The 21,600-nt window shown below is 39.6% G+C and overlaps 1 protein-coding gene and 1 long non-coding RNA gene across 5 annotated transcripts in view; one reads left to right on the forward strand and one right to left on the reverse strand.

Annotated features, from left to right (window-relative positions):
• Window positions 1-16,404, reverse strand: part of LOC138853111 (uncharacterized) — a 37,007-nt gene extending 20,603 nt beyond the window's left edge. For 3 of the 4 annotated variants that reach the window (XR_011392342.1, XR_011392340.1, XR_011392343.1), the window contains exons 1-2: window positions 16,249-16,404; window positions 5,407-5,584 (exon numbers count right to left, since the gene is read on the reverse strand). This is a non-coding gene — a long non-coding RNA (uncharacterized lncRNA). Of the gene's footprint in view, window positions 1-5,406; window positions 5,585-16,165 lie in introns of all 4 variants that reach the window. The other variant, XR_011392341.1, reaches the window with a different exon arrangement.
• Window positions 16,405-17,245: 841 nt separating this feature from the next.
• LOC138853142 (uncharacterized) lies at window positions 17,246-19,351 on the forward strand. The gene is made up of 2 exons (XM_070088125.1): window positions 17,246-17,946; window positions 18,211-19,351. The coding sequence occupies exons 1-2, from the start codon at window positions 17,941-17,943 to the stop codon at window positions 18,550-18,552; spliced, it is 348 nt and encodes a 115-aa protein (XP_069944226.1). The 5' UTR covers window positions 17,246-17,940; the 3' UTR covers window positions 18,553-19,351.
• The last annotated feature ends 2,249 nt before the right edge of the window (window positions 19,352-21,600 follow it).

Below are 21,600 nucleotides of genomic sequence, written 5' to 3' on the forward strand. Positions count from 1 at the left end.
GATACACCAGGCTTAAATATAAACTAAGTAGGGCTTTAGTCAGATTTACGAGGTACTTTTGACAACATTTTTGAAGATGGGGACTCAAGGAGAACCATGGCAATAGGTCTCCCTTTGACCCGTAAACGGTCCAAACATGTATATGTTCACTACCCCAGTGCCCCGAATATTTTGAAAAATAAAAATTTTTTAATGAAAATAAAGAGCACATTTTTCTAAGTGTTATAGGGTGAAAATAAAAAAATTAGGGTCAGTACTTACTGAGATATGAGGCTGCAAAGTTGGCACTTAATGCTCACCTGACGACAACATCGAGTCCTGCCGCTTGCAGAAGTGTTGCCGATATACCATGTTTTCTCATTTTTATATTATTTCATTATTTCACTAATATTAGGTACTGAAATTGTACTCAAATTGTCACAAACACATTGACAGGAGGATATTTACATCTGCCTTGGTCATTTACTATTGTCTAGGGTATATACAAAGTATTTATAGGTCCCAACAGTGTTTTGGATACATGGGAGTATAGAAGGAGGAAGAAGGAAGGAGGAGGTGGAAGAAGGAAGAAGTTACCTTGAAGCATCCCAGAGGGCAGTGATAAGATGAGATATGAGATGACATTTGATGGATGCCAGCGAGGGTGCAGAGATAAGGGGTGACATTTGATGAGCTCGTATCTCTGATTATCTGTCTCTGTCTTGTCTCTCTGTCTGTCTCAGAGAGAGCCACTGTGACCCAACAGGTATTCTTATGCATTATATCTACAAGCACAGTATAGCACTTTGGATTTTTTAGGTTATCCTAGGTAATTTACACTATGTATAATTGTATTTTTGTGTACCTGTGAGACAGATAAAAAGAGGTAGAGACAGAGATATAGACAACAATAGACAGACCCTAAACTTGGGGTTAATATCACTTTCCTCTTAAAAGGGAAGTGTTAATATGACATTACATCAGTGAATCCTTGGTGTTGGCTACACTGTTTGTTCTAGCTGGCACTCCCACAAGGTACTAAGTAGTCCCAGATTTTTTTTTAATATGGTGCACACTGAGTGTTTAGACCCATTCTATGCTGACCAGGCATCTCAGGCCAATCGTGCCAAATTTGGAGGCAGGAAAAATAAAACATACATGTATATACGTTTGGGGCGCTAGTGGTAAGAACGCATATATACGTTTGGACCATTTACGGGTTAAAAAGAACTGGTCCTCCCTGTAGGCTAACTGCAGGACAGAGGGGGGTAAATTGCCTACTGAGCTTTCAAATATACAGTGGACCCCCGCATACCGTACGCATCACATACCGTACCCGCATACCGCTCGCTTTTATCGCAAAAATTTTGCCTCGCATACCGCCCAAAAACCCGCTCACCGCTCTTCGTCCGAGACGCGTCCAATGTGCGCCCTCAGCCAGCCTCACATGTTCCGCCGGTGGCATTGTTTACCAGCCAGCCTCCGCGGTAACATCCAAGCGTACAATCGGAATATTTCGTATTATTACAGTGTTTTCGGTGCTTTATCTGGAAAATAAGTGACCATGGGCCCCAAGAAAGCTTCTAGTGCCAACCCTACAGCAATAAGGGTGAGAATTCCAATAGAGATGAAGAAAGAGATCATTGATAAGTATGAAAGTGGAGTGCGTGTCGCCGACCTGGTCAGGTTGTACAAGAAACCCAAATCAACCATCGCTACTATTGTGGGCAACAGAAAGGCAATCAAGGAAGCTGTTCTTGCCAAAGGTTTAACTGTGTTTTCGAAACAGAGATCGCAAGTGATGGAAGATGTTGAGAGACTCTTATTGGTGTGGATAAATGAAAAACAGCTAGCAGGAGATAGTGTCTCTCAAGCGATCATAAGCGAAAAGGCTAGGAAGTTGCATGAGGATTTAATTAAAAAAATGCCTGCAACTAGTGATGATGTGAGTGAATTTAAGGCCAGCAAAGGTTGGTTTGAGAGATTTAAGAAGCGTAGTGGCATACATAGTGTGATAAGGCATGGTGAGGCTGCCAGTTCGGACCACAAAGCAGCTGAAAAATATGTGCAGGAATTCAAGGAGTACATAGAAACTGAAGGACTGAAACCTGAACAAGTGTTTAATTGTGATGAAACAGGCCTGTTTTGGAAGAAAATGCCAAGCAGGACCTACATTACTCAGGAGGAAAAGGCACTCCCAGGACATAAGCCTATGAAAGACAGGCTTACTTTGTTGATGTGTTCCAATGCTACTGGTGATTGCAAAGTGAAGCCTTTATTAGTGTATCACTCTGAAACTCCCAGACCGTTCAGGCAAAAGAATGTCCTCAAGGAGAATTTGTGTGTGCTGTGGAGGGCAAACAGTAAGGCATGGGTCACTAGGGACTTTTTCTATGACTGGTTACACCATGCATTTGCCCCCAATGTGAAAGATTACCTAACTGAAAAGAAATTAGAACTTAAGTGCCTCCTGGTGTTAGACAATGCCCCTGGTCATCCTACAGACGTGGCAGAGAGACTTTATGGGGACATGAAATTCATTAAGGTGAAGTTTTTGCCTCCTAATACCACTCCTCTCCTGCAGCCCATGCACCAGCAGGTTATTGCAAACTTCAAAAAACTGTACACAAAAGCTCTGTTTGAAAGGTGCTTTGTAGTGACCTCAGAAACTCAACTGACTCTAAGAGAGTTTTGGAGAGATCACTTTAATATCCTCAATTGTGTAAACCTTATAGGTAAGGCTTGGGAGGGAGTGACTAAGAAGACCTTGAACTCTGCTTGGAAGAAACTGTGGCCAGAATGTGTAGACAAAAGGGATTTTGAAGGGTTTGAGGCTAACCCTGAGAGGATTATGCCAGTTGAGGAATCCATTGTGGCATTGGGAAAGTCCTTAGGGTTGGAGGTTAGTGGGGATGATGTGGAAGAGTTGGTGGAGGAGGACAATGAAGAACTAACCACTGATGAGCTGATAGATCAACTTCAACAGCAAGAGGCCAGACCTGAGGAAACTGGTTCAGAGGAGGGGAGAGAGAAATTGAAGAAGTTGCCTACTACAAAGATTAAGGAAATCTGTGCAAAGTGGCTTGAAGTGCAAACCTTCATGGATGAAAATCACCCTCACACAGCTATTGCAAGCCGTGCTGGTGATTATTACACTGACAATGTTGTGAAACACTTTAGGGAAGTCATAAAGGAACGAGAGGTACAGGCCACTATGGACAGATATGTTGTGCGAAAGAAGTCCAGTGACTCTGAAGCTGGTCCTAGTGGCATTAAAAGAAGAAGGGAAGTAACCCCAGAAAAGGACTCGACACCTCAAGTCTTAATGGAAGGGGATTCCCCTTCTAAACACTAACACTCTCTCTCCCCTCCTCCCATCCCATCAATCATCACCAGATCTTCAATAAAAGTAAGTGTCATGTAATTGTGCATGCCTTTTTCAGTTTGTGTGTATTAAAATTAACATTTCATGTGGTAAAAATTTTTTTTTTCATACTTTTGGGTGTCTTGCACGGATTAATTTGATTTCCATTATTTCTTATGGGGAAAATTCATTCGCATACCGAACATTTCGCATAACAACCAGCCCTCTTGCACGGATTAAAGTCGCTATGCGGGGGTCCACTGTACAGTGTGCACTATAAAGCACACTGTATATTTTACCCAAGATAACATGAGTACAAAAACACCATCAACAAATAAGGACTGCAGTTATACAAAAGTGAACAGGAAGAACATTAGACAAAGGTGAATATTTTCAGCACGTGGATCCGGCAAAAAATTATGTGACATCACAAAATATTTGGCCTGGCTAAAACCAGTGCAATATACAGGGTGTCCACAAAAACACTCCCTGATTTCAAACAGGTATAACTTGTAAATTTATTGTAATAATCTTTCACAGTTAATAGCTTCAGATGTAGGATTTCATTCAGTTTCATGTGGTATAGGGTAGTATTAAAGGCACTCAATGTGCGCCCCTCTGGTTGCTCGGCAAACATCGATGCGATAGTCCAGTTCAGTCCAGACACCAGGGGTGCTACAGAAACACGAACGAAATGTTTCAAGATGCTGTGATATGTTGGTGATCTGCCGACACCAGGTAATTCATGTGATCTTACCAGGTATTACACCTAAATAGTATATCTTGTGTTATCATGCAAACTGCATCAAAAAATTTTCAGCTCCTCCAGGGTTACAGGTAGTGGTGGTACGTAAACTGTGCTCTTCACTTACTCTCAAAGAAAGAAGTCACAAACAGTTAGGTTCGGTGACCTCTGCAAGTGGCCTGTGAGGCCTCCGGACCTAACTGTTAGTGACTTCTTTCTTTGGGAGTATGTGAAGAGCACAGTTTACGTACCACCACTACCTGCAACCCTGGAAGAACTGAAAATTTTGACCACTGAAGCAGTTCGCATGATAACACCAGATATGCTGCAGAGCGTCTGGGCTGAACTGGACTATTGCATTGATGTTTGCCGAGCAACCAGAGGGGCGCACATTGAGTGACTTTTAATGCTACCTTATACCACATGAAACTGAATGAAATCCTGCATCTGAAGCTACTAACTGTGAAAGATTACAATAAAGTTACATGTTACACCTGTTTAAAATCAGGGAGTGTTTTTGTGGACACCCTGTATACTATATGGTGTGAACCTCTGATAGTTACAGAAAATGTTGCTCCTGGAATGATAACTCGAGCAGAATAATTTGTTTGGAAGATACAGAAAAGACTTATCAGTGCATGAATTGAGTACGAAACCCAACACCACACGCTACTGACCATAAAAGTTACTCAGGAGAAGGCACCGAGATTTATGAGGATTTATAAAAAAATAAGGTTGTCCAGCATATAACAATCACTGCTACTCTGGGGCAATATAACAAGTATGGGAAACAAAGCAACTTGCATAACATGATATTGAATGGCAAGGTTGTGAAGGCTAATTCTCAAATAGTGATGTCCTGATGTAAAGATTACAGGAAGGTGTGGCAAGTCTAAAATGCTAATAAAACTACACTATATTGGAGGAGAATGCCATTAAGGTCCTTCATATTAAGAAATGAGAAAAAGACACAGAGGTTCAAACCTGCTATAGACAAAAACCACATTAACAAAGCAGGCACTACTAAATCTTATACACCACCAAAACACTGAAGCAGAGAATTAATGGAACCACTTAGGGCTTGGCATTTCTTTTCAGAATTCACATGATTAAATTTCAATCAGAACTCTTAAAAAAAAAAAGGCCAGTTTTGAAAATATGAATTCAAAGGTTTCATATTTTAGCTTTTACATTATCCAGTGCAGTATCTATACTGTATGTATGTATTTGCAAATTTTCTAAACTTTCACATAAATCTACTCTAGTTATAAATAAAATTTAATCTCTTCTCTTGGGATATTTACTGACTTTTACTCACCTTGTTCCCTGATCCCTCACATTCATCATGATCTGAGGGCAAATAATTAATTAAACCACACTCTTGTTTGAGCAGAACATCTCTTTATAGTTGAAAACGTCTTAATATTGGACCCTCCAAGAACTTGGCAGAGATTCAGGCAGTTGCAAAATTCTCTTTTATGGGGGGTTTTAAATGCCTGAAAATAAGAAAAAATATAAATACACATTAACAAAAATTACTGTATAGCAGTTGTAACTGTAAAACAGTTTTAAAGTGTATATTTTTATTTTTATATATAGAGTACACAGTATTTATCTAATAACTAAACTTTATATGACAAAGATTTACAATTTATGTAAAGAAAACAAGCAGGTGATTAAAAATAAAGGAAGGATAAAGAAGAGGGGTTGCAATATTAAAAATAATTTGATTTGATAAAAAAAATGACAAATAAAACACAAATAATAATAATAATAATAATAATAATAATAATAATAATAATAATAATAATAATAATAATAATAATAATAATAATAATAATAATAATAATAATAATAATAATAATAATAATAATAATAATAATAATAATAATAATAATAATAATAATAATAATAATAATAATAATAATAATAATAATAATAATAATAATAATAATAATAATAATAATAATAATAATAATAATAATGTTTATTAAGATATGATACATAGTTGTACAAGGAATTATAGTAGTTGCCTGTACATGCCAAAAGTCCCTTGTGTGCAGAGCATTATGGGCAGACTTAAAATTAACTTAAGATTAAATAATAGATTCTATTATTATTATTATCACACTGGCTGATTCCCACCAAGGCAGGGTGGCCCGAAAAAGAAAAACTTTCACCATCATTCACTCCATCACTGTCTTGCCAGAAGGGTGCTTTACACTACAGTTTTTAAACTGCAACATTAACACCCCTCCTTCACAGTGCAGGCACTGTACTTCCCATCTCCAGGACTCAAGTCCGGCCTGCCGGTTTCCCTGAACCCCTTCATAAATGTTACTTTGCTCACACTCCAACAGCACGTCAAGTATTAAAAACCATTTGTCTCCATTCACTCCTATCAAACACGCTCACGCATGCCTGCTGGAAGTCCAAGCCCCTCGCACACAAAACCTCCTTTACCCCCTCCCTCCAACCTTTCCTAGGCCGACCCCTACCCCGCCTTCCTTCCACTACAGACTGATACACTCTTGAAGTTATTCTGTTTCGCTCCATTCTCTCTACATGTCAGAACCACCTCAACAACCCTTCCTCAGCCCTCTGGACAACAGTTTTGGTAATCCCGCACCTCCTCCTAACTTCCAAACTACGAATTCTCTGCATTATATTCACACCACACATTGCCCTCAGACATGACATCTCCACTGCCTCCAGCCTTCTCCTCGCTGCAACATTCATCACCCATGCTTCACACCCATATAAGAGTGTTGGTAAAACTATACTCTCATACATTCCCCTCTTTGCCTCCAAGGACAAAGTTCTTTGTCTCCACAGACTCCTAAGTGCACCACTCACCCTTTTCCCCTCATCAATTCTATGATTCACCTCATCCTTCATAGACCCATCTGCTGACACGTCCACTCTCAAATATCTGAATACATTCACCTCCTCCATACTCTCTCCCTCCAATCTGATATCCAATCTTTCATCACCTAATATTTTTGTTATCCTCATAACCTTACTCTTTCCTGTATTCACTTTTAATTTTCTTCTCTTGCACACCCTACCAAATTCATCCACCAATCTCTGCAACTTCTCTTCAGAATCTCCCAAAAGTACAGTGTCATCAGCAAAGAGCAACTGTGACAACTCCCACTTTATGTGTGATTCTTTATCTTTTAACTCCATGCCTCTTGTCAAGACCCTCGCATTTACTTCTCTTACAACCCCATCTATAAATATATTAAACAACCACAGTGACATCACACATCCCTGTTTAAGGCCTACTTTTACTGGGAAATAATTTCCCTCTTTCCTATGTACTCTAACTTGAGCCTCACTATCCTCGTAAAAACTCTTCACTGCTTTCAGTAACCTACATCCTACACCATACACCTGCAACATCTGCCACATTGCCCCCCTATCCACCCTGTCATACGCCTTTTCCAAATCCATAAATGCCACAAAGACCTCTTTAGCCTTATCTAAATACTGTTCACTTATATGTTTCACTGTAAACACCTGGTCCACACACCCCCTACCTTTTCTAAAGCCTCCTTGTTCATCTGCTATCCTATTCTCCGTCTTACTTTTAATTCTTTCAATAATAACTCTACCATACACTTTACCAGGTATACTCAACAGACTTATCCCCCTATAATTTTTGCACTCTTTTGTCCCCTTTGCCTTTATACAAAGGAACTATGCATGCTCTCTGCCAATCCCTAGGTACCTTACCCTCTTCCATACATTTATTAAATAATTGCACCAACCACTCCAAAACTATATCCCCACCTGCTTTTAACATTTCTATCTTTATCCCATCAATCCCGGCTGCCTTACCCCCTTTCATTTTACCTACTGCCACACGAACTTCCCCCACACTCACAACTGGCTCTTCCTCACTCCTACAAGATGTTATTCCTCCTTGCCCTATACACGAAATCACAGCTTCCCTATCTTCATCAACATTTAACAATTCCTCAAAATATTCCCTCCATCTTCCCAATACCTCTAACTCTCCATTTAATAACTCTCCTCTCCTATTTTTAACTGACAAATCCATTTGTTCTCTAGGCTTCCTTAACTTGTTAATCTCACTCCAAAACTTTTTCTTATTTTCAACAAAATTTGTTGATAACATCTCACCCACTCTCTCATTTGCTCTCTTTTTACATTGCTTCACCACTCTCTTAACCTCTCTCTTTTTCTCCATATACTCTTCCCTCCTTGCATCACTTCTACTTTGTAAAAACTTCTCATATGCAAACTTTTTCTCCCTTACTACTCTCTTTACATCATTCCACCAATCGCTCCTCTTCCCTCCCGCACCCACTTTCCTGTAACCACAAACTTCTGCTGAACACTAACACTACATTTTTAAACCTACCCCATACCTCTTCGACCCCATTGCCTATGCTCTCATTAGCCCATCTATCCTCCAATAGCTGTTTATATCTTTCCCTAACTGCCTCCTCTTTTAGTTTATAAACCTTCACCTCTCTCTTCCCTGATGCTTCTATTCTCCTTGTATCCCATCTACCTTTTACTCTCAGTGTAGCTACAACTAGAAAGTGATCTGATATATCTGTGGCCCCTCTATAAACATGTACATCCTGAAGTCTACTCAACAGTCTTTTATCTACCAATACATAATCCAACAAACTACTGTCATTTCGCCCTACATCATATCTTGTATACTTATTTATCCTCTTTTTCTTAAAATATGTATTACCTATAACTAAACCCCTTTCTATACAAAGTTCAATCAAAGGGCTCCCATTATCATTTACACCTGGCACCCCAAACTTACCTACCACACCCTCTCTAAAAGTTTCTCCTACTTTAACATTCAGGTCCCCTACCACAATTACTCTCTCACTTGGTTCAAAGGCTCCTATACATTCACTTAACATCTCCCAAAATCTCTCTCTCTCCTCTGCATTCCTCTCTTCTCCAGGTGCATACACGCTTATTATGACCCATTTCTCGCATCCAACCTTTACTTTAATCCACATAATTCTTGCATTTACACATTCATATTCTCTTTTCTCCTTCCATAACTGATCATTCAACATTACTGCTACCCCTTCCTTTGCTCTAACACTCTCAGATACTCCAGATTTAATCCCATTTATTTCCCCCCACCGAAACTCCCCTACCCCCTTCAGCTTTGTTTCGCTTAGGGCCAGGACATCCAACTTCTTTTCATTCATAACATCAGCAATCATCTGTTTCTTGTCATCTGCACTACATCCACACACATTCAAGCATACCAGTTTTATAAAGTTTTTCTTCTCTTTTTTAGTAAATGTCTACAAGAGAAGGGGTTACTAGCCCATTGCTCCCGGCATTTTAGTCGCCTCATACGACACGCATGGCTTACGGAGGAAAGATTCTTTTCCACTTCCCCATGGACAATAGAAGAAATAAAGAAGAACAAGAGCTATGTAGAAAAAGGAGAAAAACCTAGATGTATGTATATATATACGCATGTGCATGTCTGTGAAGTGTGACCAAAGTGTAAGTTGGAGTAGCAAGATATCCCTGTTATCTAGCATGTTTATGAGACAGAAAAAGACACCAGCAATCCTACCATCATGCAAAACAGTTACAGGTTTCTGTTTCACAGTCATCTGGCAGGACGGTAGTACTTCCACCCAGGGAAGTACTACCGTCCTGCCAGATGACTGTGAAACAGAAAATAGGTAGTAGGTTGGTAGACAGCAATAATAGATACAATGGTAAAAATTATAGTAAACAATTTACAATATGAAGTACAATCGAGTATTTTAAACAATGAAATTTGAACATTTTGAAGCATTATAGTTGCACAAATTTGTAGTATTACAATGTATAACAAAATGATCAATTTACTATATGTAGTCGTACAGTTTATTAATCTGGTCAAATCGAATAAAATCAGTGATTTGTAGTGCAGAAACAGTTCATAGGGTCATTAGATGAGTTACTGTGTATTCAAGAGAATGGATTATTCTGTTAGGTAATGCAATTAAAAACAGTTTTATAGGGTCATAGGTTATACATTAATAAAACGATGCATATTGCTATTAAATATATACCAGATTTGCAGTCTTAATTCAGTCAAGATGCTTCACTTCTAGAGAAATCCTGTATCCTGGAGTTGGTAAATTTTTATATTAGAGTAATTTCATGTAATACACCTATGTAATTGTTTTTATTTTGGGATGAATCTCATTAGGATGGCATAATACAGCACAGTGGATAGTGCACTGAACTCTTTGTAGTACCCACAGCCAGTGGTCAGGTTTCAAACACATTTTATAAAGAAGTGGAACAGACTGCCTGCACATGTTAAAGCCTGCCATAGCATGAACCAGTTAAAGAAAAAAGCCAAAAGGTACCTAATGAATGTAGCTACACAAAGGAAGGAAAGTGATTTCTGGTATAGCTAACACACAGGTGCCTATTACTGTGATGAGATCCTCTTTAATATTAATGTAAATAACTCCTTATTCCTAGTATATCTCCTTTTATTGTTTAAATAATTAGTTATTACAAGGACCCCAATGGAAACAAGTCACTTTTTTGGGGTTATCCTAGGTAATGTACATATATGTTGCTATTACCTGGAGTTTACCTGGAGAGTGTTCCGGGGGTCAACACCCCCGCGGCCCGGTCTGTGACCAGGCCTCCTGGTGGATCAGAGCCTGATCAACCAGGCTGTTGCTGCTGGCTGCACGCAAACCAACGTACGAGCCACAGCCCGGCTGTGGTCAACTGTATCAAAAGCTTTACGTAAGTCAATGAAGATCCCCAGTGTGACTTCTTTTTTCTCTATTGTAGTGTAGATATGTTCTAGCATGTGTATAATAGCATCATTAGTATTTTTATTAGGTCTGAACCCAAATTGACAGGGGTTGAGTATGTTGTGGGAGATGAGGTATATATGTATAATGATCTGAAATAAAATTATTACTGATATGTGTATTATTATTATTATTATTATTATTATTATTATTACCGAGGTATTTGATCTTCTTGCCCCTGTACCTCTGTAATCTGTAAATACCTTTGTAACTTGTCATGATTGTGACCAGACTTACCTGGAGTTCATTACCTTTGTAAATTGTGAGTTCATTACCTCTGTAACTTGCTCAGCTATCAAAACTTTGGAGTCCAGTCCCTGGACCAATTATGTACCTCTGTAATCTTTTGACTACCGCCCACAGGATGGGTATGGGGTGCATAATAAACATATTAAACTAACTAACTTGCCCCTGGAAGCAACTGTCAGCAGTTTGTTAACACCCAGTTACCTACTTAATACTAAGTGAACAGGAGGCAACAGGTGTATGGAAACATGCCCAATTCTTTATTGATGACAAACTTATTAAGCATAATCTTCACGACATGGACGTGTCCTTTCACCCTGCAATCTTGAGTGCCATTAAGCAGGTGTGGGAGGTTATTGACTTTCATAGCCTCTATATGTTTGCCTTATCAGTGCCTAGGAGACTTAAGGAGTGTATCAAGAGGAAGAGTAACCCTACAAAATACTAGTTTCAGTGAGGACCACATATAGGCGGGCCCTGTTTATACAGCAGGTTGGTTCCAGGCTACTGCTGTATGTACAAATTTCAGTATTATACGCAGTATTTAAAACAGCAGGTTAAGGTGAGTAGTCCCATTTTCTCTGTGACCTCTTTCAGTATGTGCATATTTATTATCCCTATTGTATAAGCTAAAAAATGTAGATCTTACTCAAACTGGATGCTATAAAAAGAAAGTTAAGAGTTCTGGTTAGCATTAATTTAAAGACAAGATTACAGCATATAAGTATGTGCAATAAAGCAAACAGAATTTTTTACTTATCAAGATGTATAAATAATGGAAGTATTTCAACTTACAAAGTATCATTTGGTAAGGCCTCATTTAGAGTATGCTGCTCACTTCTGGTCTCCATATTACAGAATGGACATAAATGCACTGGAAATTATATTGAGAAGGACGATGAAGCTGAAGTAGAATTATGGGAAATACGATTTAAGTGTACAAATGGAAAACAGGAACAAATAAAGGTACATATAATAATAATAATAAATCTTTATTTCTACAAGTACATATATAACATATACAGGCCTAGCTGACATCGATGACATACTACTAAATAGAGAGCCCCTTGTTATGCAAAGTATTTTGGGAAAATTAAGTCAATTTTGTCCCCCAGGATGCACCCCACACTAATCAACTAACACCCAGGTAGTACCTATTTTACTGACAGGTGAACATGGACAGCAGGTACCTTAAGGAAATATGCCCTAATGTTTCTACCTGTGCTGGGGACTGAACCACGAACCTCAATATGTGAGCTGAGTGTACTAGCAATCCAGCTACCTGGAGTTTACCTGGAGAGAGTTCCGGGGGTCAACGCCCCCGCGGTCCGGTCTGTGACCAGGCCTCCTGGTGGATCAGAGCCTGATCAACCAGGCTGTTACTGCTGGCTGCATGCAAACCAACGTATGAGCCACAGCCCGGCTGGTCAGGAACGGACTTTAGGTGCTTGTCCAGTGCCAGCTTGAAGACTGCCAGGGGTCTGTTGGTAATCCCCCTTAAGATAAGATAAGATTTCATTCGGATTTTTAACCCCGGAGGGTTAGCCACCCAGGATAACCCAAGAAAGTCAGTGCGTCATCGAGGACTGTCTAACTTATTTCCATTGGGGTCCTTAATCTTGTCCCCCAGGATGCGACCCACACCAGTCGACTAACACCCAGGTACCTATTTGCTGCTAGGTGAACAGGACAACAGGTGTAAGGAAACGTGTCGAATGTTTCCACCCGCCGGGAATCGAACCCGGGCCCTCCATGTGTGAAGCGGGAGCTTTAGCCACCAGGCCACCGGGCCACCACTGCTGGGAGGCAGTTGAACAGTCTCAGGCCCCTGACACTTATTGTATGGTCTCTTAACGTGCTAGTTACACCCCTGCTTTTCATTGGGGGGATGTTGCATCGTCTGCCAAGTCTTTTGCTTTCGTAGCAAGTGATTTTCGTGTGCAAGTTTGGTACTAGTCCCTCTAGGATTTTCCAGGTGTATATAATCATGTATCTCTCCTGTCTGCGTTCCAGGGAATACAGGTTTAGGAACCTCAAGCGCTCCCAGTAATTGAGGTGTTTTATCTCCGTTATGCGCGCTGTGAAGGTTCTCTGTACATTTTCTAGGTCAGCAATTTCTACAGGACACTAAATAAATAATATACAGAAAACATATAAATTACCGATTCAGTAATGGATTCAAGTGGGACAAATTTAGATTCAGAAAGGATACAGAGAAATACATATATGTACTGGTTACCTTTGATATACCTCTGATGAGTTTAGTCTCATACTACTCTCGAAGCCCGGCCATGGGGTAGGCTAGTTGGTGCTTGCCTGGTCAACCAGGCTGTTGCTGCTGGAGGCCTGCTGCCCCACATATCTATCACAGCCTGGTTGATCTGGCACCTGGTGAAGATACTTATCCACTTTAGTCTTGAAGATTTCTACACTTGTTCCAGCTGTGTTTCTGATATCTTCTGGTAAGATGTTGAATAGTCTGGGGCCACAAATGTTGATACAATGTTCCTTATTGTGCCCACTGCATCCCTGCTCCTCACTGGGCTTATTTTGCAAAACAGTTGCAAATTGGAGCAAACTCCCAAGTAGTGTCACTGGTGTGAGAACTTTGGGTAGTTTTATAATCATAGGGGAGCGCTAAACCCGTAGGATTATACAGTGCCTGTGGGGAGGGGGATGGAAGGTATTCAGACTCAATTCAGGGAACTGAAGCACAAATCCAATTCCCTAGAGAGAAGCTTTATCAAAAAGGAAGCACTAAACCTACCAGGGTCATACAGCACTGCATGGGAGCTTTAAATATGTAGATGTATACCTGGAGCGTGTTTCAGGAGTCAACGCCCCCGTGGCCTGGTCCCTGACCCCTGGCAGTCTTCAAGCAGGCACTGGACAAGCACCTAAAGTCGGTACCTGACCAGCTGGGCTGTGGCTCGTGCGTTGGATTGCGTGCAGCCAGCAGTAACAGCCTGGTTGATCAGGCTCTGATCCACCAGGAGGCCTGGTCACAGAACAGGCCGTGGGGGCATTGACCCCCGGAACTCTCTCCAGGTAAACCAGATTGACTGAACATCAACTCCAGACCGAGGGATTGATTCCTTCAAACTCATCTTCCATCCTTCTCTGTGTGTGTTCCTGACCAGCCGGGCTGTGGCTCGTACGTTGGTTTGCGTGCAGCCAGCAGCAACAGCCTTGTTGATCAGGCTCTGATCCACCAGGAGGCCTGGTCACAGACCGGGCCGCGGGGGCGTTGACCCCCGGAACTCTCTCCAGGTAAACTCCAGGTATACTGGACTGAAGAAGTCACTGACTAGCGAAACATTTCCACAATAAAAATTCCCAACTGTCGCACAATTATTATTAAAATCAAGGGGGAAGCGCTAAACCAGGAGGATTATACAGCGCCTGGGAGGGATGTGGAAGGCATTCAGGCTTAATTCGGGGAACTGGAGAACTGTCCCACAAATACTCACCTAATGTGGTTGCAAGGGTCGAATCATAGCTCCTAGGTGGCAGAGGTTAGGTTAAGTTATGTTACGGCATATTAAGTTAGATTAGATGAATTATGTTAAGTTTGGTTACATTTTTTATCATTTGCACACAGCGCTGTATAGCCCTTGTGATTTAGCGCTTCTTTTTTTATAATAATAATTTGCACAACACAAGATTATCTTAATGTTGAGTTAATTTATTACTTGGCAATTCAAACAATAATTAATGGAAGAAATCGACCAAGTAGCAGCAGTAAACTAGTGCCTATTATTATGGTTAAGCGCCAAACCAGTAGGGCCATACAGCGCCTTGGGGATGGATGGCTATCCTATTTGATCCAAGGAAGTGGAGGGTTGCTCCAATTCCGTGTTTCAAGAGCCTTTAACAGACCTTAATTAAAACACACCTCCTTGGGTCCAGTAAGTGATCTGGTGATCAGGTTTGATCCAAGGAAAGTAGTTTCGATTCCTTGGAACAAAAGCAACTTAAATTCCCTGGAACAAAAGTAGGTTCAATTCCCTGGAACAAAAGTAGGTTCAATTCCCTGGAACAAAAGTAGGTTCAATTCCCTGGAACAAAAGTAGGTTCAATTCCCTGGAACAAAAGTAGATTAAATTCCCTGGAACAAAAGTAGATTAAATTCCCTGGAACAAAAGTAGATTTAATTCCCTGGAAAAGTAATTTAATTCCCTGGAACAAAAGTAGATTTAATTCCCTGGAACAAAAGTAGATTTAATTCCCTGGAATATTATTATTATTATTATAATCAAGGGGGAAGCGCTAAACCCGGAGGATTATACAGCGCCTGGGGGGGGGGGGATGTGGAAGGCATTCAGGCTTAATTCGGGGAACTGGAGCACAGATCCAATTCCCTAAATCAAGAGCCCCTCACCAACATCAAGGAACCTTCCTTGAGGGGTCCCTGGAATAAAAGTAGATTTAATTCCCTGGAACAAAAGTAGATTCAATTCCCTGGAACAAAAGTAGATTTAATTCCCTGGAACAAAAGTACATTCAATTCCCTGGAACAAAAGTAGATTTAATTCTCTGGAACAAAAGTAGATTTAATTCCCTGGAACAAAAGTAGATTCAATTCCCTGGAACGAAAGTAGATTTAATTCCCTGGAACAAAAGTAGATTCAATTCCCTGGAACAAAAGTAGATTCAATTCCCTGGAACAAAAGTAGATTTAATTCCCTGGAACAAAAGTAGATTCAATTCCCTGGAACAAAAGTAGATTCAATTCCCTGGAACAAAAGTAGATTTAATTCCCTGGAACAAAAGTAGATTTAATTCCCTGGAACAATTTATTACAATCAAAACTAAGCGCTAAACAACCAAGGTCATACAGCACTGCTCCTTGGAACAAAAGCAACTTCCATTCCCTGAAACAAAATCATTTTCAGTTCCCCGGAACAAAAGCTCTTCACCAACATATATAACAAAATGGAAAAAAAAAGCCGTGAACGTCTCTTCAATTATAATACTAACCAATATTATAATCATGGGGGAAGCGCTAAACCCGTACGGATTATACAGCGCCTGTGGGGAAGTATTCAGGAAACTCTACCAACCAATAGATGTTTCTGAAGAGACTGAACATAGTGAGAGAGACAGCAACGTCCTCACCCCACCACCGCCACAGCAACACTGATTCTCATGGGCTATGAATAACTTATTACAGTAGTTAGATGGGGAAGCGATAGTTTACACAGGTATACATAGGGGCCATACACAGCGCCTGGTAAATGGGGAGGTAATCAGGTTTGATCCTTGGAAAAGGAGGGTGGCTCCAGTTCCTTAGATCACGAGCTCTATCATCTTCCATAGTCTGTATATACCAGAATTTTATGAGTAAAAGAAAATAAAATAAGAATTATATCCACAGTGGTGAAGACTGTTGTTAAGAATATAAAAGATGTAGGAAATAATTAATAATAATAATAATAATAATAATGTTAATGTTGCAGTTTAAAAACTGTAGTGTAAAGCACCCTTCTGGCAAGACAGTGATGGAGTGAATGATGGTGAAAGTTTTTCTTTTTCGGGCCACCCTGCCTTGGTGGGAATCGGCCGGTGTGATAATAAAAAAAAAAATAAATAATAATAATAATTATATAATCAAAACTAAGCGCTAAACCCACCTGGGTCATACAGCGCTTTAAGAAGAAAAAGATGATGATGATGATGATGATGATGATGATGATGATGATGATGATGATGATTTTGTTAGTGGTCTTTCAGATGACAAAATTTCAAGGTGCCACTTCAGGAATAATTATTATTATTATAATGACAACTAATAGCTAAACCCACAAGGTGGTCATAAATTATTATTATTATTATTATAATAATCAAGGGGAAGCGCTAAACCCGTAGGATTATATAGCGCCTGGGAGGGATGTGGAAGGCATTCAGGCTTAATTCGGGGAACTGGAGCACAGATCCAATTCCCTAAATCAAGAGCCCCTCACCAACATCAAGGAACCTTCCCTGAGGGGAGGTGGTCATAAAGCACTGGAGAATACTAATAATGGGAGTAATTATGATCAAGACCCCAGGACCAAAACGTTTTCTAATAAATATGTTGTAGCGTTTGCTCATTATTTATATTTTATCTACTTTACACTGCGTATTTTGTTACTTGTGTATTTCTAACTATTGTGTTGCATAATGATCTATTGAATGTTATTTGTTAAACTAGTCTTTAAATATTTCTTCATATCACAGCCCTCAAAGGATGTTCCTTGAAGCTGGACGAGGGATGTTTATCCTACTAAACATAAATGTAATTCATCCTTATTACTGTTTAGAATGTTGCTTTGTAATGCTGATGTTGAACTAACAATTCCTAGAAAACTGCATTATTGTTATTATCAAATCAAGTTTATTCTCTATAGAGATTACAATGTGTGGTTTACATATTATAAAATACTGATTACAGAGAGGGCCACTATCACACCTAGCATGACTAGGCATTTCGGGCGGACTAAGACCCTTTATCGCGCAGGTCCAAAAATTTTCTTACTTAAACACGTGCACCTTTACGCGTGTCATCCTACACGCGCCGCGCATTTGGATTCCTGTTCTTTAATTCTAACCAATCACAAGCCTTCCCTGAGTCGCTTCAGCTAAGTGATGATGGCGTTTGCCGCCTTCCCATTGGTTGAGAGATCAAAACATAAACACTTGTGGCTTGGCGTTGCCCAGAGTGGGTTTTTTTCCATCCAGTGTCACTAATATACTCTTGGATTTTACCTTCTACAATGTCGGTAAGTACTGATTGTTGTGTTTAGTGCATACATGAATAGTTTAGGCATATTTTGATATATACATAAAGTCCGTGTGAAGCATAATGTGAGTGTAGCATGCAGTTGAAAAAAGTGCAGCAAAGGAAGTATGAAATTTTTCGTACCTGCCCGAGAAGTGACATACTACAATTTCAGTAAAATAAATATTTATAAAAGAAATTCTATTGCATATATGAATTCTGTAGTGGTCTGGATCTATACAGAAGGTTTTTATTGTCCTTCCAGATCAATGAGAAATTGTTTTATGGGGAGCCCTCCAGCACCAGGTCGAAATATGTCTGCATTTTGGATGACAGTGACTCAGAACCAGAGGTAGATGACCCAGAATTGCTGGATAGTGGTGATAAATACTTGCCACCGGATGCAGAGGTGTCAAGTGATGATGAGGAGGAAGAAAGGCCAGCCAAAAAGCAGAAATTAGTGAAGAAAAAGAAAGGTATTACGATTGAGGAGTACCCTGATGAGGAAGATATGAAGATATTGCTCTTCAAGCTTCATCTCAGTGGTCTCATGTTGACATCAAAAATGATCCTTTGCCGGCATATGAACATGAAAAGCCTCTTGTAATTAGGTCTCCATATGAGTATTTTCGTATTTTCTTTACTCTAGACATGGTAGATAACATAGTATATCAAACAAATTTGTATTCCAAGCAAAAAAACATAAATAATAATTTTTTAACAGATTCTGAAGAGATCATGAGGTTCATAGGTATTTTGTTGTTCATGGGTATTGTTCCATTACCATCACTCGAAGACTATTGGAAAAGTGCATTTAGGATCACCCAGGTTGCAGAAGTCATGGGGTCTAAGAGGTTTAGGTTACTTAGACGTACTATTCATTTCAATGACAACACACAAAAGGATAATGACAGATTCCACAAAGTAAGGCCTCTTTACACTGCACTAACTAATGCTTGCTTGAAAGTTCCAGCTACACCCAAGCAATCTATTGATGAAGTCATGGTTGGTTTCAAGGGTGAAACTGCTGGAAACCTAAGGCAGTACATCAAAACCAAACCATATAAGTGGGGTTTCAAACTTTTTTGTCGTGCAAGTGAAGATGGAATCATACATGATATACTCATGCATCAAGGCACACCAACTTTTGACAGCCATCCCATAAAGCTTCCACAGGAAGAAACTAAACTTCCAATAAGTACAAAGATTGTTCTGGTACTTGCAGCAACTATGAACAAGACCAACACATCAACAATCTATGCTGACAATTTCTTTTCAAGTCTACCTTTGGTCAAGCTACTAAGAGATAAGTATAACTGCAGATACACTGGAACAGTACATGAAAATAGATGTGGTAAGCCAGATCTGATGCCTGTCAAACAAATGGAAAGGAACCATACCCCCGGCCGAGATTGAACCCGCGGTCATAGAGTCTCAAAACTCCAGCCCGTCGCGTTAGCCACTAGACCAGCTAGCCACAATAAGATTCATCCAACTAGGTATGGTGTAGAAATATACCTAGTTGGATGAATCTTATTGTGGCTAGCTGGTCTAGTGGCTAACGCGACGGGCTGGAGTTTTGAGACTCTATGACCGCGGGTTCAATCCCGGCCGGGGGTATGGTTTATTTGCAATCGTGTCATTACGATTTCTTGAGTCATGGAAAGGAACACTGTGGACAGGGGCACTTTTAGCTTCAAAAACAATAATGGTGTCCTTGTTGTACGATGGAAGGACAACAAAGTTGTGACTTTAGTGACAAGTGATGTTGGGGTCAATCCTATGAGTCTTGTTGAAAGATATAACAAGGCTACAAAGAACAAAGACCACTTACAGTGCCCTGCAGTCATCAAGAACTATAATGCAAACATGGGAGGTATTGACAAAAGTAACAAGTTGGTGCATCTGTACAGAACACCAATGAAATCAAAACGTTGGTACATGCGGATGTTTGCCTATGTTCTTGATCTTGCTGTTGTGAATGCATGGCTGCTTTACTGCCATGATTCTCAAGCACTAAATACCAAGTGCATTCCACTGAAGTATTTCAGGAATGATATCTCCGTCACTGCAAGGTCTAAAGGACAAAACGTTAGAGGCAGCATCCTAATTACATCTACAAGACCTTCACCAAGTAATTCACCATGTACTTCCAATGGTGTCAGCATTGTGAAAGCTGTGAAGGGTCAATGTGCAGAAAGGCCTGATGACAGTGTTAGGCTTGACAGAACTCTAAACCACTTGCCAGTGGCAGGGAAAAAGCCGCTTACTTGCAAGTATTGCAGCAACTCGAAGAAATTGGTAACATCCTCATTCCAGTGTTCTGTATGCAAAGTAAATCTGTGCATAAAGAGTAATAGAAATTGCTTCAGCGACTACCATACCATCAATTAGCAATATAGAATAATTGGTCTTCCTCATGAATCTCAGGAATATGGGACTTGAAAGTTTTATCGCTTTGCAATGTGTCCATGCTGCTATTTGTTTCATTTTTATATTTTTCTAATACATACAAACTGTTTTGATACAAGTTCCATTTATGTTTTTGATATTGTCTGTTTGTATAATAAATTTAAAAAATAGTTATTGGGTGTTTTATTAACAATTGCAAGTTTGCAACATTCAGATTTTTACTCCCTTTGTCGGGCAAGTGCGAAAATTTTCGGACTTCGGATATTAGCAATTGCTTGAAAACTAACCATCAGAAATCCATTTATATAGGCTCATTGACTTTGTATTGAGTTACTCTATCCACCATAGGGAGTTCAGTTTGAATTTCTAATTTTATGGCCACTTGCCCGATAAAGGGTTAATTCAAAACTATATTGGTACAGATTATTATTACATTCAAGGGAATTGCTAAACCCACAGGGGTCATACAGAGCCAGGGGTTATAAGGCATTCAGATTATCCATGGAAGTAGAAAACTGTTAACAGAGCCCATAGGCACCATACCAGAAGCAAATACGTACTGTAGTACCTCTCTTTGATATCCCTCGTGTTCGACTGAACATCGGCAAAAATTCTAGGCAAATCAAAGGACCAAGGGTGTGAGAGAACTTACCTGACAAACTAAGAAATTTTAAGTCTTACCCAATTGTAGACTGAGATGAAGCAGGCAGTGTGTGCCTGTAGTCAAATCATTTGCCCTCATCTCTTTTTGTAATTATACCTTTATTATGTAATTTTGGAATGGTCATTGCATCTAGAATCTAAGTTAGTGCACTGTCATCTAATGTTGTAAAAAATTTACCCAAGAAGTTATTTGGCTGAACTGTAATCTAATTAATTTTTTCATAATGTCAGATACCATATGTTCTTAAACAACTTTATTTCTGTAAATTGTAAATTGTTTATGGTAATTTTACCACTAAACCTTTCATTACTTGTTAATTTTAAGTTAATTTTAAGGCTGCCCATAATACTCTGCATACAAGGGGCTTTTGGCATGTACACCCAACTACTACAATTCTTGTACAACTATGTATCATGTCCAAATAAAATATATATGAATATGAAAGTGGTGCACTGTACAAATTATACAATTATGGTAATTGGCATGTATAAACTACTGTATAGAAACCCCAAGTTATGCAAAGCATTTGAATCATATTCAATGAATTAATTTTATTTGGTGTACGTTTATCTTTATATA

Source organism: Cherax quadricarinatus, chromosome 23 (genome assembly GCF_038502225.1).
Source record: "Cherax quadricarinatus isolate ZL_2023a chromosome 23, ASM3850222v1, whole genome shotgun sequence".
NCBI classification, from domain to species: Eukaryota; Metazoa; Arthropoda; class Malacostraca; order Decapoda; family Parastacidae; genus Cherax; species Cherax quadricarinatus.